The 19,640-nt window shown below is 42.9% G+C and overlaps 1 protein-coding gene across 1 annotated transcript in view; it reads right to left on the reverse strand.

The window, feature by feature from the left end:
• The window catches only part of HAT1 (histone acetyltransferase 1), a 102,272-nt gene extending 85,932 nt beyond the window's left edge, over window positions 1–16,340 (reverse strand). Inside the window, exon 1 of the mRNA XM_074215713.1 lies at window positions 16,268–16,340. Coding sequence (XP_074071814.1) covers window positions 16,268–16,274 — 7 coding nt within the window. The 5' untranslated portion in view covers window positions 16,275–16,340. The remainder of the gene's footprint in view (window positions 1–16,267) is intronic.
• Between the last annotated feature and the right edge of the window lie 3,300 nt (window positions 16,341–19,640).

Here is a 19,640-nt window from a genome sequence, read left to right on the forward strand (position 1 = left end):
ATCCCTGCACTAGCTTTTCAAGTATGGAGGTGCTAGAGTCGGAGGGGAGGCCCAAGGGGGTAAGGGTTCCAGGGGGGGCAGTGGTTCGGGCCCAGTTAGGGAGGGAGTTCTTTCCGGATTCCTGGAGAGGTTGGGACGGCAGAAGGATGGGGTTGGGGCCTAGAGGAGGGGATGGGATAGACTCTACTCTCAATCGGATGGTGAAAATGAGGCCACTATCATACCTTTCCTTGTATAACCTAAGTCCCCAGGTATGCCCTGTCACCCATCGTTTATCCTCCTTTCCTTTTTCAGTAAAGCTGACCCGTAGGGGGTTGCACCAGTGCGATGTTTGACATGAAGGGGGAGAAGTGGTGGAGTAGTTGGTATTTACAGAAATATAATCAGAGGAGGCAGCCGATATCCAATAGCCAGTCCCAGTAGTCTCACAGCCCCACTGTCTGCAGTAGAAGTCTGTGGCTCAGCCGCACTTGGGAGCCTTCGGGCGCGCAGGGCAAACGTAGAAGGTTAGAGAACCAAGTTTCTCTTTTCGGTCTTGGGTGAGGCACCCGGTTGGGCCCACTCCTGGCCTGTGCATTACACTCCACCCCTCGTACCCTTCCGACATTTGACAGAGGTCCGGGTACAAGTCAGGCTACCATGTCCAGAGGGTGTGCTGACCCATGGCAGACCACACTACTTCCCCCTCCACCTAGCCCAGTCACCACCTGCCAAGTAAGTTTTCGGGGCATGTAGGGATTGTGGGAGGCATGGGAGGAATCAGTTGGAGGAACTCCTAGGAGAATTGCCATCGTTATGCATCCGATGAAGGCAGAGACGGAGGGGATGGTCAGTTTTCTCGGCTGTCCATGATGGATCAGGGGGCTGTGCAAGCTTAGCATGGGAGGCATGTATCCAGGCAGCGATCCCATCGACCTTGACAGCGGTGGGTTTGGTGAGGAGTACCATATAAGGTCCCTTACACTGGGGTTCGAGGTTGGCTGAGTGATGCCGTCTGACGTAGACAAAGTCGCCGACCCGGAAGTGGTGAGGCACTCATAGGTCTCCTGGTTCATAAGCCGCAGATACTTTCTTCCAGACCTCTCATTGGGTGACCTCAAGCGCTCTCAACCTGTCAAGGAGGGAAAAAGAAACCGAACAAGGGGGGGGGGGGGTGTAGATATCATTGCAACCAAAGGGGGAGGTGCGCTGAACAAGATTTCAAAAGGAGTGAGTTGTAGGGGTCCTGGGGTGTTGCGGGCTCTAAACAGGGTGTATGGTAGGAGCGCTGTCCAGTCTTTTAAGCCAGTCTCTAGGGATAATTTAGTAATGGTTTCTTTTAATGTCCTATTCATTCGTTCCACTTGTCCTGAACTCTGAGGTCTATAAGCACAGTGTAACTTCCATTCAGTACCCAGGGCTTCGGTCAACCCCTGACTTACTTGGCTTACAAAGGCCGGCCCGTTGTCTGACCCTATCACCTTGGGTATTCCAAATCGAGGAAAGATCTCATGTAGTATGGTCTGAGCTACTACAGCAGCTGTTTCCCTTTTCGTGGGGAACACCTCAACCCACCCCGAGAAGGTATCTACTAAGACTAGGAGATACTGGTACCCATACTTAGCTGGTCTCATTTCAGTGAAGTCTATTTCCCAGTAACTTCCTGGGCGGTCCCCTCTAACCCTTTGCCCTGATGGCGATTTCTGTGTGGGGGCGTTCACCAGCTGGCAGGGCTTACAATTCTCAGTCACCATCTCTGTCAATTCACTTATCCCGTGCATCTTGTAAGGAGTGGCTCTGGCCAGGGTCTCTAGGTTCTTATATCCTAGATGGGTTAAGTCATGAAGGTGGCAGAGTAATGAAGCTGTCTGGTCTTTAGTGAGCTCTGGGGTACCTTGTGCGTCCCCAGAATTCTGGTCCATTGGGATTTCCTCTTGGAGGAGCAAGGCGGTGGGTGCGTCGAGAGAAGCTAACCTGGCTTCCTTGTCTGCCCTCCGGTTCCCGCTGGCGACTTCTCCGTCCCCCTTTTGGTGTCCAGGGCAGTGCATGATTGCCACCTTGGAGGGTAGGTGAACAGCCTCCAGGAGGGCTTGTATTTCTTCCTTATTCTTGATCTCCTTTCCTGCCGAGGTAAGCAATCCCCACCTATGATATATGGCCCCATGGATGTGAGCGGTGGCGAAGGCATACCGCCTATCGGTATAAATGTTGACTGTTTTTCCAGGGGCCAGGCATAGGGCTTGTGTCAGGGCGACTAACTCAGCCTTCTGGGCAGAGGTTCCTTCTGGAAGCGCCCTGGCCCAGACCAGCTGGTCTTTGTCCACCACTGCAGCTCCAGATACTCTCCTTCCTCCATCTGTGATATAGCTGCTCCCATCCGTGAACCAGGTGAGCTGGGCGTCAGGGAGAGGGTGGCTCTGGAGATCACGGCGGGATGCTGTCTCCTCGGCCAGAATGTCTTGGCAGTTGTGGACTACCACTTCTTCCTCAGTAGTATCTGGTAGGAGGGTCACGGGATTCAGACCAGTAGGGGTGCCAAACCGGATTCGATCCTCGTTCAGAAGCAGGCTCTGATAGTGGGTCATCCTGGCGTTGGACATCCATCGTTCTGGGGGTTGCCTGATGATGCTTTCCAAAGAGTGGGGAGCCACTATGGTGAGAACCTGCCCCAGGGTAAGTTTATCAGCGTCCTTGACCAAAGTGGCCACTGCCGCTATCGAGCGTAGACAAGTGGGCCATCCACTGGCAACTGGGTCCAGTTTCTTGGAAAGGTAGGTGACGGGGCGCCTCCATGGACCGATGGTCTGAGTCAGAACACCTCGAGCCACTCCTTTTCTTTTGTCGGTGTAGAGATGAAACGGCCTCGTGGGGTCTGGTAAAGCCAGCGCTGGTGCTGACAAGAGGGCCCTCTTGATGCTGTCGAAGGCTCTCTTGCTCTTCTCCCCACTGGAAAGGGGTCGACTCCTTTGTGAGTGGGTACAAGGGGGCCGCTAGTGTGGCAAAAGATGGGATCCATAGGCGGCAGAATCCGGCGGTCCCTAGAAACTCTCTCATTTGTCAGGGAATCCGTGGGGGTGGGATCTGGGCTACAGTGCGCTTCCGCTCTTCTGTCAGTCTCCTTTCCCCTTCCTTCAGGGAGTATCCCAGGTACTGGACCTCCTGTCTGCATATTTGCGCCTTCTTTGCTGATGCTCGGCACCCCAGCTTGCCCAGTTCCCGAAGGAGCAGTTCTGTGCCCTGTTCACAGTCTTCCTGTGTGGCTCCTGCCAATAGCAGGTCATCGACATACTGCAGTAGGGTGACCTGGGGGTGGGATGCCCGAAAGTGAGCCAGATCCTCATGAAGGGCCTCATCGAAGATGGTTGGAGAGTTCTTGAACCCCTGGGGTAGTCTAGTCCATGTTAGCTGCCCTGAGTACCCCATCCCTGGGTCCTTCCATTTAAAAGCAAAGAGTGGCTGGCTGGTCGGGTGCAGGCGCAAGCAGAAGAAAGCATCTTTCAGGTCTAGGACAGTATACCAGGTCCTCTGGGGGGGGGGGGGGAGCTAAGCAAATTGTATGGGTTTGGCACTGTAGGGTGGATGTCCTGGTCCCGCTTGTTTACCTCTCGCAAGTCTTGCACTGAGCGGTACTCTCCTGTGGTGGCCTTTTTTCATGGGCAAGAGAGGGGTGTTCCATGGAGATTGGCATTTGATCAAAACACCCTGGTCCATGAGACGGTTAATGTGGGGTTGGATCCCGGTTCTCGCCTCTTGGCCCATGGGGTACTGTCTTACCGCCACTGGGGTAGCGGTTGTCTTTAACTCAATGACAATGGGGGGTCTATTTTTTGCCGACCCCAAGCCCGCCGTTTCTGCTCAGGCGTTTGGGAACCTGGTCACCCAATGGGAGGTTAAGCTAACTCCTGTTGATAGTACAGGTGTGCTTGGATATAGTTGATGCTCATCCTCCAGTCTCAAGAGTGAGAATGGCAAGCTCCTGCCCTCGTAGGGTGACCGAAGGGCCTCCCGAGAGAAAGGTGATTCGTGCGCCAAGCTTGGTTAGCAAGTCTCTCCCTAATAGAGGGGCGGGGCACTTGGGGATAACAAGGAAGGAGTGGGCCACTTCCCCTGTCCCCAGAACCACAGTCCGCTTGGTGGTCCATGGGTATTGTCGGTGTCCTGTGGCGCCTATCACCCAGGATTTCTTGTTAGACACGGGCCCCTTAGGGTCCAGTAGGACGGAATGTTGGGCCCCCGTGTCAACCAGGAACTCTACAGGCTTCCCCTCCACACACAGAGTTAACCGGGGCTCGGGGAGGGGGGCCGGGCCCTGACATCCTCAATCTGAATCTGTCCCCAGAGCCAGGAGCTTAGTTCCCCCTTCTTTCATCTTTCTCTTGGGGCACTCCCTCTTCCAGTGCCCGTTTCCCTTACAATAGGCGCACTGGTCTCTTCCCAGGGGCCGGCGATCCTGTGATGGCCTCTCCCACCCTGCTTTATGTGTTCTTTCCCTCGGCCAGCCCTGACCCTGTTCTGCCACTACAGCCGCTAGTATGCGAGTCAAGTTTTTCTCCCTCCTTTTTTCTCTTTTTTTCTTCTTTTTCCTCCCTTTCTTTTTCTTTCCTACTTTCCCTTTCCTCCTCAGTCTCCCTTTTGTAGTATACCTTCTCCGCTTCCTTGACCAGATCCTGTAGGGAGTAGTTCTGTAATCCCTCCACCCTCTGCAGCTTCCTCTTGATATCATATGCAGATTGACCAATGAAGGCCATTGCCACGGATGCCCGCTGTCTGTCAGCCATTGGGTCAAAAGGTGTAAAGCGCCAAAACGCATCCATTAACCTCTCAAGGAAGACTGAAGGGGGTCCTGTGGGACCTTGGAGGACCTCCCTTACCTTAGCCAAATTGGTGGGCCGCCTGGCCGCCCCCCTTAGCCCTGCCACAAGAGTCTGGCGATAGACAGTCAACCGCTCCCTACCTTCAGCCGTGTTGAAATCCCAATAGGGTCGGGTGAGGGGAAAGGCAGTCTCGATTAGATGGGGGAGCTGAGTGACCTGCCCATCAGGTCCACGGACGCTCTTTCTTGACTCCAACAGTATTCTTTCCCTCTCTTCTGTGGTGAAGAGGGTTTGTAGCAACTGCTGGCAATCGTCCCAAGTGGGCTGGTGAGAGAACATTAAGGACTCTACCAGCCCAGTGAAATGTTGAGGGTCCTCGGAGAAGGGAGGGTGGTTAGTCTTCCAGTTGTAGAGATCGGAGGAGGAAAAAGGCCAATATTGTAAGGGCTGGAGGGGGGTTTCCCCGCTGGCCGTAGTGGGTGGAGGGGGACCCAGCGCTCGGAGAGGGAGGGCCACTGTGGAATCAGGAGTAGCCACTCGGCGTCTGCGAGTGCCAAGGGCTGGTCCTGGAGCCTCAGGGGCTGAGGGAAGGGGGAGCTCATCAGGTTGAGGGGGAGGGAGCGGTGCATGAGGGTGGTGTCCAACTGCAGGGTAAGGGGGGGGGGTTACGGGGACTCAGAGGAGCAAGTCATCCTGTAGGCTGGGGTAAATTTTTGGAGGCTGGGGGGTTTGGGCAGCCTTAAGAGCCAGGGTTTTAACTAGAGGAGGGACCCAGGGTTTGACCCAAGGGGGAGGGTCTTCCACCAGGTCTTGCCACACTAAGATGTAAGGCTGTTGATCTGGGTGGCCCTCCTCCCCTGATTGAAATACAATTCCTTTCACCGCCAAGATGACAGACCGATTGAAGGTCCCATTAGCAGGCCACCCCACCCCAAAAGTGGGCCACTCGGAGCTGCAAAGGGTTCTCCATGGCCCCTTTTTAACTACCACCGATAGGTTATGTTCTCTGGCTTTTACGTCTGCTCAATGCCCCAGGGTAAGGCTAAGAGGGCTACTGTTTGCTTGACCCATAACTTTAAAACACAAGACAGAGATACCGATACACAAAATGTACAGGAGAGTAAGAAGCTTGGCTCGCGAAGACCGCTCAAAGAGGAACGCCGCGTGATCTGGGCATCTTATTTCCAACAAGGAGTATGCGAGCATCCCCGGCTCTCTCCTTTCCCCCCCGGGGCGTCCCCCAAGGTGACAACTGTGGTCCCTTGACACGTCTGTCAACCACGGACCTGCTGTCCTCATGGACAGCAGGAGTTGCCTCAAAACCGAAATCAGAAGTCAGACTCAGGCGAGACACAGATATAACAGGGACTGATACACAGACACGGACGAACAGCCCATAGACTAGGATGCCTAGGCAAGTTTCTTACCTCCAAGGCTGTCCTGGAGTGGAGGGGGGGGTCCCCGTGGATCCCGCACGAGCCCCCAGATGTAAGGGCCAAAAAGCCCCTCAGGATCGACAGAGACCCCCAATCACCACAGAAGGCCAGACTTGATGCAAAAGCAGGAGGATTTATTAACCAGCGTGCTGGGGCTCAGTCAAGAACTGGCCCCAAACTACTCTTAGCACAGCCTTTTTATGCCCGAAAACAGCAAGGGGGATTTTTGCTTTGTGGTTCAACGAGTTCCTTGTGGTTAGAGTTGTTTGTCTAACAGGATGTTTCCCAACGAGGAAGCGATACTTGGTCTTTAAGTTTAGTTTACTGAGAACTGACACTGTTATAGAAAATTGAAACTTAGGGAAACTTAGGGTGGGGGAGCAATGTGGGCCTAGGAGGGCCGGTTCATGGCCTCTTCATTTTTCATATAGTTGGACCAATGCACAAAACAACTAATAAAATGACTTCTGTTTCTGTTAGCTTTGCCAGTTTTATGAGGTAAAACTTCTGGGTTGTAATTTCCACTTCTTATAATTAGTTATTTAGAGCATTCTTCTGTAAGGTTATTAGCTATTTACAATCTTTTGAAAACTGTACATATATTCTTAACCACTTCTTTCCTGGAGAATGGCTTTTAGTTTTTTCTAGTTATTCAAATTGCCAATATAGAGAGGAAGCCAACCCAAAGTCTTAATGCAGTCTAATAATTTATGTTCTCCAATTCAATATGGATATAAGCTTGGTATGACTGTGAACATATAACCTATATCAGATTATTTACTAAGGGGTGGGGGAAGGGAGGCAGAAAAATGTGAAATGCAAGATCTTGCAAAAAAAGTAAATGTTGAAAACTATCTTTACATGCATTTGGGAAAAAATAAAATTAAAATTAAAAGTTATATGATCAGATTCATCCCTAATATTTTGGAAAATTATCTCTATTATTTAGCGTTTTTAGCCATGGTGAATTTATTGTGAAATTTGGTCTAAACCTAATTTATTTTGAGCTAGTTTTCAGTTTTCTCGTAATTCTTTCCCAGGTTTCAATTATTTATTTCAGAGTGATACATAACAGTATTGCAATTTTGTATGTTACTATTTCTCATCAAAACATTTTGTTTCTGGGGGCATCTAGGTGGTACAGTAGATAGAGCACCAGCCCTGGAGTCAGGAGTACCTGAATTCAAATTTGACCTCAGACACTTAATAATTACCTAGCTGTGTGGCCTTGGGCAAGCCACTTAACCCCATTGCCTTGCAAAAATCTTTTTAAAAAAATTGTTTCTTACAATGTTTATTAAGATAGCGCTTTGTAGATAGTAGTACGATCAATATCTATTTAATTTTTTGAGCAAAATTTTAGTCATCAAAGATGAAAAATATTTATTCATAAAGAAAAAAACTCAGAACTTTCCACATTAATCCCTACTGTGTAAAAAAGTTTCTATTTTTCACAGTTTCAATATCAAAAGGATTATTTCCTAATTCAAGAAATAAATACAAAAGTCCAAATGTAACACCACTCATGGGGAAAATAATGTCAGATTAAAAGACCGATATTAAAAATTTAATAGGAATTTAATGTCTATACTGGTTTACAGATGTAGAATATAAAAAATTTTCTTAAAAATTAAGAGGAAAATTTGTATAACTACAAAATGGGAAGGTTATCTTTTTTCTTTTTTTTTTTTACTGTTTAATACAAAATGTTAATTATCCAAAGCAACTAAGTATTACATGCACTAAATTCTACTTTATTTTCCCAATTTTTTTTTTTACCCTTTTAAGGGCTGAAGAAAATTAAACTAACTTATATCATTTGAACTACACAACAAGAAAACTTAGGATGACAAAGGTTAAATGACTTGCTCAGGGTCACAAGTCATTTAAATAAAAGTGACTGTGGAAAAGCTCAAACTAAAGAGCTCCTCATTCCTTGTCCAATACTATAATTAAGTGAACAGGAATCCTATTCCACTGGTACCTTGAGCAACCTCCACTAATCTCTTAAAATCATTCATTTACTAAAGAATAGCAACAAAGGAGAGTAGAATACAGGTAACCTGAAAGTTCTCCCTTTACAATAAAATTGCTAAAAAAAAAAAATAATAAGGTGCACTAGAGTTCCCAGAAAAAGTTAAGGAAAAAATTACTTGTGAGTTAAAAAATGTTAATGATGCATCTAAGATTTCTTTTCTGGTGTGGGTCTTAAAAGGTCATAATGATAAATGCTTACATAACTAAAGTAATCTGGCCTCACACAAAACTAACCAGGGAAGTAGTACAGGGCAGACATTAGAATAAGAATCCCAGTTCAATCTTAATATTTACTTATAAGGATATTTTAACTCACAGAATTTAGCTGAAGGTGACCTGAAAGATCATTGCACTAGCAGATAAAACAGCCTTTCATCCTTTACTTGGAGATGCCAGGAGAAATATTAAAAAAGCAATTTAAAGTAGGTAAAGTCAATGCTCACCAGCAAATAAAGAACAGGTCATGAGGTCTTTAGGTATTCAGTTTAATTATTTAAATAGGCAAGGACCACTTCATATAAGCCCCTAATATAGTTTTTAAAAGTAAATTGAAAGGGCGGCTAGGTGGATAAAGGACCGGCCCAAGAGTCAGGAGTACCTGGGTTCAAATCCAGTCTCAGACACACACCTAGCTGTGTGGCCTTGGGCAAGCCACTTAACCCTGTTTGCCTTACAAAAACCTAAAAAAAAAAAAAGTAAATTGAAGAAAAGGATACAAAATCATTCTGAGAAATTTTTAAAATCTTAATTCTATAGGAAACATAAATCGCAGATTTTAAGTTCTCTCAAATAAATTTCTCCAAAGTTTTAATTTGTTCCTCAAAAAATAAATAAAAACAAAAAAGGTTGGATCAGACAAAATATAATACCTTTTTCCCCCTATTAAAACACAAACACAGGGGGATAGCTAGGTGGTACACTGGATAGAACACCGGCCCTAAAGACAGGAGGACCTGAGCTCAAATACAAGCTCAGACACCTAATACTTGCTTAGATGTGTGAACTTGGGCAAGTCAAAACACCACACAAACACATACAAATATATTTAAAAACATAGTAATACATGGACTTTTCCTTCATATGGTTAAGTATTATCTAAAACTAAAAATCAGCATTATATGTAAAGGAAGCTTTTTCAATAAGATCAGAAGTACAGTGAGGATGTCATATGACCACTATTATTTGACATAGTGCTAGAAATACTAGCTGGGCAAAAAGAAAAAAGAAATTAAGGAAATAACCAGAGGCAACAAGAAAACAAAAATTATCACTTTTTTGTAGGGTGATGCAGTCTGCTTTTAAAATGTCAAAAAAAATTAATTGAAACAACTTTAGCAAATTTGCAGGATACAAAACAAATCTACATAAAGAATCAGCATTTCTCTTTGTGTTATCAACAACACCTAGCAGGAAGACTGAGAAGAGAAAACTGCATTCAAAATGACTACTGAAAGCATAAACTATCTGGGAATTTAACTACAAATATACCAAGATATACAAATTAAGACAGACCTAAATAACTCAAACTATATTAATTGTTTATATTGGAATGAGCTAATAAATAACAATGACATTATGACCTAAATTAATTTGCTTATTTAATATTGTACAAAACTGCCAGATAATTACTATATAAGTAGACAAAATAATGATCTTCTTAGGATATATTTCCAGCAATGAAAGTTTATATCACAGGACGTGGATATATTTCCAAATTGTTTTTCATTATAGTTGGTCCAATGCACAATTCATATGGAGGAATAAAAGATCAAGAATCCCATGGGAAATAATAAAAAGTAGCAAGGAAGGAGATCTAGGAAGATATTCTCTCTCTCTCTCTCTCTCTCTCTCTCTCCACACATATACACACACACACACCCTCAAACTACACTAAAAAGCAACAATTTTTTAAAACAATTTAGCATTTTAAAGTTATAAAGGGCAATCAGTGAAACAGATTAGGTACAAAATATATAGAAGAAAACTAACTTAGGAGTTCAGTATTTGATAAAACTCAACTTTTGGGCTAAGGATTTCCCCCCTTTCATAGAAACTGCTGGGAAAACTGGAAAGCTGTCTGACAGAAAGTGGGAATAAAGCAAAACTCTTACACAACAACAAAATCATTTTTCAGCTGTATCTGACACTTCTTGATCCCTTTTTTGGGATTTTCTTGGCAGGGATATTTGAGAAGTTTGCTATTTCCTTCTCCAGCTCATTTTTCAGGTGAGAAAACTGAAAACAGAATTAAGTAATTTGCCCAGGGTTCACCCAGTTAGTTAAGTGACAGAGGCCAGGCAAATCTTGGTCAATTTTTTCACTGTGCCACCTAGCTGAGGTGAAAATCTCACACAATGCCCATTTGAGCAGACCAAATGAATGTATTACCTAGTTTAAAGTCATATCAGAGTCAAATTAAAAGAGTAAGGAAGGGAAAAATTTTAAGCTATGGAAAGGGGTTCAAATTCAGGAGTGAGTCTATACACATTTATTAAGTGTCTACTATCCTAAGACATTACTCAAGGCTTAGGGGACATAAAATGAGTCAAAAGACAGTTCCTACCCTCAAAGATCTCAAAATCTAATGGTGGAGACAACAAATAAACAAGTATGTAAAAACAAGAAAATAAATATGTATAAACAAGAAAAATAAGATAAAGAGAACTAAAAGGAAGAAGGGTTAGAAAAGTGATGAAATTTTATTGGAACTTGGAAGGCAGTCAGGGAAATCAGTAGGATGAAATGCTAAGTAGGGGAGTCAACCAAAAAATGCTCTAAACTGAAAGACAGAATATATTGTTTGTGGAATCTCAAGGAGGCCAGTGCCACTGAATTAAAGATTACATGGCAGGGATTAAGTTATCAAAAGACTGTAAAGCAGAAGCTAGGTTATACAGGACTTTAAATACAAAAAGAATTTTGCATTCAATCCTGGAGTTATTAGGGTCCTACTTGACTTTGTTGAATTGGAGGGTCTGGGAGGGAAGTAATGACAAAGTCAAATCAATTTTAAAAAATCATTTGGTGGCTGAATGTAGGATGGATTGAAATTCAGAGACTGGAGGCAGGAAGATTCACCAGCATGCTATTCAATTGTCCAGATCAGAGGTGACAGGTGGCAGTGTCACAGGAGAGAAGGGAGTTTATATAAGAAACACTGCAATGGTGAAATCAACAGGACTTGGCAACAGACTGGATGGGAGGAGGGAAGAAGCGGGAAAGGGAGATAGTGAGGATAACAAGGAGGTTGTGAGCATAAGGACTGGGAGGTTAGTGCTATTTCTCCAACAGGACTGTAGCATGTGGCCCCAAAGTGCAATTTTATGCAGGCAGTCTGTGGGTTTCAACTTTCACAAGTGAAATGATAAAATAATAATTTACAGGGAATACCTATTAGTTTTTTTAATTCCATCACTAATAAATAATCTCATTGATGTTAATTTCTTTGGTGTTTTTAAGCAGCATCACGAACAGAACACATCACATGGAATTTTCAATCAATCTGTGGGAGGCAGTCTGTCTTCATGATGCAGATTAGTCAGTATGCACCTGCCTTTATAGTGTTGTGTTGCCACTTTGTTGGTTTGTGTTTGCTTTTGTGCTTCATGTAATATTGATGAAGTGAACACAAGTTCCCCAACTTTCTAAGAGGTTAAAAGTACCATGATTTTTTGTAGTGCTTATTGCATTTTTTATTCTAGGATCGGCCCTCAAATAATTATTTTATTTTAATACAGCTCTAAGATAAGCTAAGGTTGGACAGTCCTGCTCTATAATGGGGGGGGGGGCTTGAGGGATAAAGATGAAAGAAGAATCTGTTCCACTTCGGGTCTGATTTGTTAGATGTGATAATCATGACAGAAGTAGTAACTGAATCAATGGAAGTTAATGAAATCACCAAGTAGAATAGAGGGAGAAAAGGCCCAGAACAGGATCCTAAGGTTAGAGGGTACGACATAGCAAAGGAGTCGGAGAAGCAGAGTGTGTCCAAAGAAGTAATGGGATCTCAGAAGATAAAAACAGGCAATTTTGATTACATAAAATTAAATAGTTTCTGTACAAAGTCAATGCAGTTAAAATGAAAAGAAATATTAACTTGGAAAGAATTTTTATAGAAAATATTTTAAATAATGATCTGATATTCAAAATAAATTTTAAAATGGATTCAAATACATAAGAACAAGATAAATCATCAAACAGATAAGAGATAAATTTTCAAAGATTATGGACAGGTAGTTCTCTAAGAAATTCAATATTAGCTATATGAAAAATGTTCCAAATTACTAATAATTAAGAGAAATACAAATTAAACCAACTCAAAATCTTCACTGCATACCTTTGTGACTGGCAAAGACAGAAAAAGAAAGGAAAGAAAGAAGGGAGGGTGGGGGCAAGGGAAGGGGAAGAGAGGGAGGGAAAAGACAATTGCTGGAGAGGAATACCATTGGTAAGCCCCCTGGGGGGGGGCAGAAGAGAAGCTGGACTGGAGGGAGAAAGAAGGGTAAGGCCTAAGTTGGTCAATTTTATTCTCTTACCTATGCTTCTGACTTTCCGAACTTCAACACCCCTTCCCCCCCTTACAAATTTCCTCACGCATCTCCTCAGATCTTTTCTTTCCTCCAGATAAGCCCCTTGAAGGCAGGAATTTTTTTGTTTTTGCTTGTCTTTATATCCCAGTACTTAGCCTAGTGCCAGGCACACAGTGAGCACTTAATGATTGTTGGAAGAACTGTAAAATAGTCCAACTGGTTGCGTAAAAAAATTTGGAACTATGCCCAAGTTACTGAACTGTGCTTACCCTTTAAATTCTGGGTAGACAATTACTAGGCCTATACACCAAAAGGAGAGTGAAGGGATCCCTATATAAAAGAATGTCTCTAGCTCTTTTTGTTGCAGTTACAATCAAGAACTATAATCTACAGGAAGTGACTACCAATTGGGGGAAAAGTTGGACAAGATGCAGTACATGAATATGTTACTGTGTCTGAAGAAATTACAAAAAGGAAGGTTTCAGAAAAACCTGGAAAGAATTGAGGCAGAGTAAAGTTGGCAGAACACAGAAAAGAACAATAACATTTTAAGGGCAGCTAGGTGACAAAGTGCATAGAGCACTGGCCCTGGATTCAGGAGGTCCTGAGTCCAAATGAGGCCTCAGATCCTTGTTAACTTGATCCATACTAGCTGAGTGACCTTAGGCAAGTCACTTAGCTCCACCCCCCCCCACAAAAATAAATGATTGAATGAATGAATAAATAAATAAATAAATGGGTGGGCGGATAAATAAATAAATAAATGGATGGATGAAAGTAGTAATATTGCAAAGAAAAACAACTTTGAAAGACCTTAAGGACTAAGTTTAATGAATCAATGATGAAGCAAACTACTCACTTTCTCAGACAGAGGTAATAGACTCAATGTGCAGAATGAAACATACATTTCTGGAAGTGGTCAGTATGTACCATTATCTGTTATAATAGTATTATTTTTCTTTAAAGTTGCCACTCCCTCCCCCCTAAAAAAAAAGGAAAGGAGGGAAGGGGGAAGGAGAGAAGAAAGGAAGATAGATCACTGAAACATTTAAATGCACAGAAAGAAACAAAGATGGACAGAAGGAAACAATACAATCAGGATAGCTTTGAAAATTAAATTTTAAGTTAAGCTGTTCATAAAAGATTTATGGCTTCACATACATTCCTCTTAAACTGTTTATTTATGAAAATACTCTTTTCACTCGATGTTTAAGTCCACAATATCATGTCTATATAAATCAAGTAAAATTCCCTATTCTCCTTTATAAAAGATAAAATTCTATGACTCCTTTTTACAAAAGATAAAATTCTATGACTAGATTTTATCCAAGTTTCCTCCAGGCACTAAAATTTTAATGATTCTATACCTGAAGATACACAATCTTGAGAAAATTAAAGAAAACATCAATTAAAATAAGTTTTGCAGGCAGTTTTCTTAGAAAACAAAGGAAAGACTACTATGAAAATGTAAATCATATTCATCTTCATTCATTGTATAGATTTAACAATGGATGAAATGAGCATGGGATACAACAAATGCAAGATTAAAACAGACACAGTTATTCTCATGTCACAGGGTAGTAGGAGGAAAGGGAGGATGTGGAACACAAAAGTTTGCAAGAGGACAAATATTGAAAACTATCTTTTCATGTAATAGGAAAAAATTAAAAAATAAAGAAATGGAAAAGAAATTATTCTACTGTTAGATAAGCCTCTGAAATTAACTGCTAAATCATTAATTTCTATCCATATAGAACCTTACAGCCTGAAAACAGGAGGACCAGTGTTTGAATCTGATCTCATACATATCCTAGCTGTATGACTCTGGACAAATCACTTGACTTCTGTTTTCTTCAATTTCCTCAACTATAAAATGGGGATAATAATAGCACCTGCTTCCATGGTTTTTATGAGTATTAAAAAAAACTAAATTAAAAGAAGCATTTCGCACAGTGTTTAGCATACAATAGACACTATATAAAAAGTTTATTCCTACCAATCCAAAATATGTGTGCGAAGAAAAATGGGCAAGGCCTTCCTTTGTGACATGGTGACAAGAACAATGTAAACATAAACCTAAGTGGTTTACCTAAGCAAATGAATTAATTTTTCTGCAACTGTTTCATCAAGTATAAAATGAGAGGATTACATTAGAAGGTACTTTCTGGGTCTAAAACTATGATTTAGTGTAGGTGCCATAGTCTTATATGTTTTAAAATGGAAAGTGCTACTAAAACAAATAAAAATGAATTATATTAAATACTATAGTTCAACTATCTTGAATCAAAAGGATGGCCTATCTCATTTGAGTTCTGTTAAGGCCTAATAGGAAAAACAGAATGTTTCGTTATAGTAGCAACACAAAGGAATATGTAATTCTTTATGCCCAATATTAAAAATTTAGGATGCAAATTTTAGAGGCTTGGTATCAATCTTTTCTCCCAGATTCAATATATAAAAATTGCACATACAAATCAATTTTGCTGAAATTACTCCAAAGAAAACACAAATCTGGTTCAAAATAAGAAATGACTATATTCTTTTCAAACATGTCATTCATTTTTCAGTAAAATTAAGAAATATTGAAGTTTTAAAAGAAGGATATAAGGTAAGGTACATAGAAACAAAATCAAACCTACTTTAAAAACTAATAAAAATGAACTCAATTATTAAATGCTACAGTTCAACTGCTTTGAAGAGACAGTATAGAGCATTTGAGTTTTATTAAAGTCTAATAAAGAATAACATTAAGAATTTGATTATAGTAGAAAATTAACGGTAGAAATTAGGGCAATGTCAATGTATCTGAAAGAAGTTGAAGCCCTTAGATTCTTCTGTCTGCTTGGGAGGTCAGTATACACAGTCATCAAGCTTTGCAAACGTCTACCACAGAGGCAGAGCTAAATCAGGGTAGATTATCTAGGCAGTGGGGACGCCGGGGAAGGCAAAATAGGGCTAAAACAGGATATTGGGGCTTGGGGGAGAGGAGAGGCTTCCCCTCCCCGCAGGTGAACTCCACTTGTCTGGCTCCGCTGGGGAAGGTGGGCAACAAGGTGTGCTTCCTCGAGGTGAGGCCCGAGCGCGCCCAGAAGCAGCGCTGACAGCCAAAACCGCGGGAAAAGAGGCCGGGGCGGGGCCTGGAGGAGGCGCCGGGGCCCGGCGCTCCGGGCCCGGGAGCCGAGCTGTCAGCCCGAGGGAGGAGGGGCGGGAGGAAGGCCGCGCCGGCAGGGCCCGGCGGCCCCGGGCATGCGTCGCGCCCGGGGCTGCCCCGGGACCAGCGGAGGGGACGGGCGGCCGCGCGAGGGGACGAGGTCGAGTCCGCGGCTTGTCCTCCGGCGCGCGGCGCGCCGCGGCCACCCCGCTCTTGCCACCCCCGGCCAGCCGGGGCCTCGGCCGCCGCCACCCCGGCCTCCAGACCCCGGGGCCTCCCCGCCCCCTTTCCCCCCTAGGTAAACTTTTCCCGGGAACTTACCCGCCATTTCCGTGCAGCAGGCTGAAGCGAGCGAGGAGAACGAATCAACCCGCGCGCTCCCTGCCCGGAAGTGAGCGCACCGCGGTGACGCATTTCCGCTCAGTGCCGGAACGGTCCGCGGGCGGAGGAGCGGAAGCGCGCGGAAACCGGAGCGTGTCCGGCCCGGCGCGCGGGCGGCGCGCTGTCGCCTAGCAACCAGGAGGCCCGACCCGCCGGGCCTGGGGCCCGCCAGGCCGAGGCGCCCCGAGCGGGGCCAGGACTAGGCGCTGCCCCTGGGGCGTGCAGAGGGCCCTTCGGAGAGCCTCCCCGGCTCACCCCCGCACTGTGTGGGTACTGGAGCCGCCGCCCCCGGGCTCCAGGGCGGGGCAGTGGATCCGAGGGCAGGGGGCTCGGGCTTCTCGCCCACACTTTCTCCTCTAAGTTTCAGAGTTGACACGTTTTCCTTTGGTTCTTGGGGCAGAGCAGTAAATGAGCCCCCAAGGAAGTACAGGTGCCTCCTGGTAATAGGGGCTTTCTCTCCAAAAAGTCACTTTCAGGGTCAGCAGGAAACTAAAAGCACCGAAGCGAGGGGCATCTGGTCCAGCTTACTATGTGACGGGCCGGTATGGCCAAAACACTTGGTTTTAGGACCAGGGCCTCCTATGTTGTAAGACTCTAAATGACTCCTGCAAACAGTAGATAAGCTGCTGGCTGATTTGGGCCCTTGTCTTGATTAACATTTAATAGTTCTAGGTACTTTATTCTCCTGAAAAATAAAATTCATTTAAGAAGCTCTAAACACTGTTTACAGAGGAATGACTCCTCTCAACAAAATATTAATGTTTCAGATTCATGCATGAAACTACAGATGGCTTTAAGGACCGAGACTTGGGGGAATGGAGAAGGGGGAAAAAGAAAGGGAAAACCTTTAACTCCTTCCCCACCCCCATCTGACCTTGATAAGAATTCTATAACCATGACTGAAATTATGACACTCAAACCAGAATCAGAGTAAGGCTATTTGAGGTTTTCTACTTCTGTGGATCTGTGATGTCAAGGAATTAAAAACTGAACATAAACTGCTGCAAACCCCATTATCCTGTTTGACTCTCATTTATATTCTTCCAGTGCATCACCACAGAAAATCTACCTCATGTGCTAGGGAAGCCCTCCTCTATGTCAGAGCTATTTTTTTTTTTGCAAGGCAATAGGGTTAAGTGGCTTGCCCAAGGCCACACAGCTTTGTCTGAGGCCAGATTTGAACTCAGGTACTCCTGACTCCATGGCCAATGCTCTATCCATTGTACCACCTAGCCACCCCTATGTCAGAGCTTCTTAACATCAGGAATATGATTTTAAAAATAACAATTCTATTTTGATAACTATTTCAATATAATTGATTTCCTTTCTAATCGTGTGTTTTATTTTATGTATTTAAAAACATTATCTGGAGAAGGGAATCAGGCTATCCAGACTACCAAAAGGGTCCATGACACATACAAAAAAAAAAAAATGAAGAACTTTTTTTTTAGGTATTTTTACTTAAGTTGCAAATACTAGTTCAGCACTTAAACTGTCCATCTGTTATCCCCTTGCTCATTCTACATGATCAGCCCATCTCTTTTTCTTGAGCTTACATTTCCCGAATGGCATTTCTTGATAGTGCAAAGACCCTGGCTTTTTGATAAAAACCCAGATCTGCTACTTGCTATATGAACGTTTTGCAAATTAATCTCTTTAAAAGATTTGGTTTCTTCATCTAGAAAACTAGAGATTCAACCTCTCAGGTTTCTTCTAGTTCAATATTGTAGTTCTGTAATATAAGTTTTACATATAAGGCATTGTGAGTCAAAAGGACAAGGATGGTATTATTATTTAAGAAAAATACTGATCTCTATAAAAGAATTTTAACCACTCCAAATGACAAAACTCCAAAAGACATACCAGCATTGTAGTTTTGGTAAAAACACAATTGCCACTGATTTTGAACTTTATATGTAAGAAATCATTAAGAGTAATTAATGCCTTTGTTGCACTAAATATTAAAAAAATTATCAATATTGTAAAGTTAGGAAACAATAAATACTGGTAGCAGCAGCTACCATTTTATATATACATATATATGTATATAAAAGAGAGCTTCTTCATAAAACTCTCAGACATAGATCGCTAATATACCATCATCCCTATCATGTTACTGTCCTGCTCAGTAGTTTTCAGTGTTAACCTAAATTCTTTAGAATAAATGCAGACTCCTTAGGCCAGTTCTTAAAGGTCTGGTATCAATCTACCTCTCTAGTTATATTTCAATTGTTCCCCTCCATGTGCTTTAAAATCCTAAGAAGCAAAACTGCTAGCTGTTCCTTGAATTCAGCTGTCCGTCTTATGCTTAATGTTTTTTGCACAAAGCCTTATCTCATTCCTGGAATGAATTTTCTTTTCACTAGTGTTTCTCAGACTCCTCCATTTTCCTATTCTGTGAAGTACTGCTTACTCTGTGAAGTCTTTTTCAAGTCTCTCATTGTAGCAGTTTTTCCCCTCCTCAAATTTCTTTGTATTATTATGTATTATTCCTACCTAGTAGAATGTAAGCTCTTTCAAAATTAAATATTTCAATCTTAACTTTGGATTTTCAGCAACTTTCACTTTACAAATAGTAGGCACTCAATAATTATATGCAGAATTGATTTTTGTTGTGAGGAAATTGAGGCTTGGAGTGACTTACCAAAAATAAATGGCAGAACTTTGACTCAAAACTCAGGTTTTCTACATATAGGTCCAATGTATTTCTGACATGCTGCCTCTTTATGTAGCATATTTATTTACTGGATTATAAGCAAGAGTATCTAACTAGCATGATCTATTCTTAAAATATCACACTGTAAACATTACCTGAATAGCATTTTTAGTCAACATTTACAAAATTGCCATATAATTGTTAGCTACATAGTATACCCTGGAGATAAAAGAATTACTTTGGGGGCAGCTAGGTGGCACAGTGGGTAGAGCACTGGCCCTGGAGTTAGGAGAACCTGAGTTCAAATATGACCTTAGACACTTTATTAAATTTGAGTGATGTCATCATTACTATATTAACTCAGACCAGCTATATACTAATCCAATTAATTGATTCTTCCTCAATTTCTGTAAAAATGACGTTACAGGTTAATACTCAAATATTTGATTATTTTCTCATTATTTTAGATGGCATTTATCAATTACATTTGATTTTGTTAGTAATAAATAGAATTTCAGGGCAGCTAGATAGCACAATAGATAGAGCATTGGCCTTGGAGTCAGGAGGACCTGAGTTCAAATATGATCTCAGACACTTAATAATTATCTAGCAGTGTGACTTTGGGCAAGCCACTTAACTCCACTGCCTTGTAAAGAG

The sequence above is a fragment of the Macrotis lagotis genome, chromosome 1, assembly GCF_037893015.1.
Source record: "Macrotis lagotis isolate mMagLag1 chromosome 1, bilby.v1.9.chrom.fasta, whole genome shotgun sequence".
In the NCBI taxonomy this organism is placed as follows: Eukaryota; Metazoa; Chordata; class Mammalia; order Peramelemorphia; family Peramelidae; genus Macrotis; species Macrotis lagotis.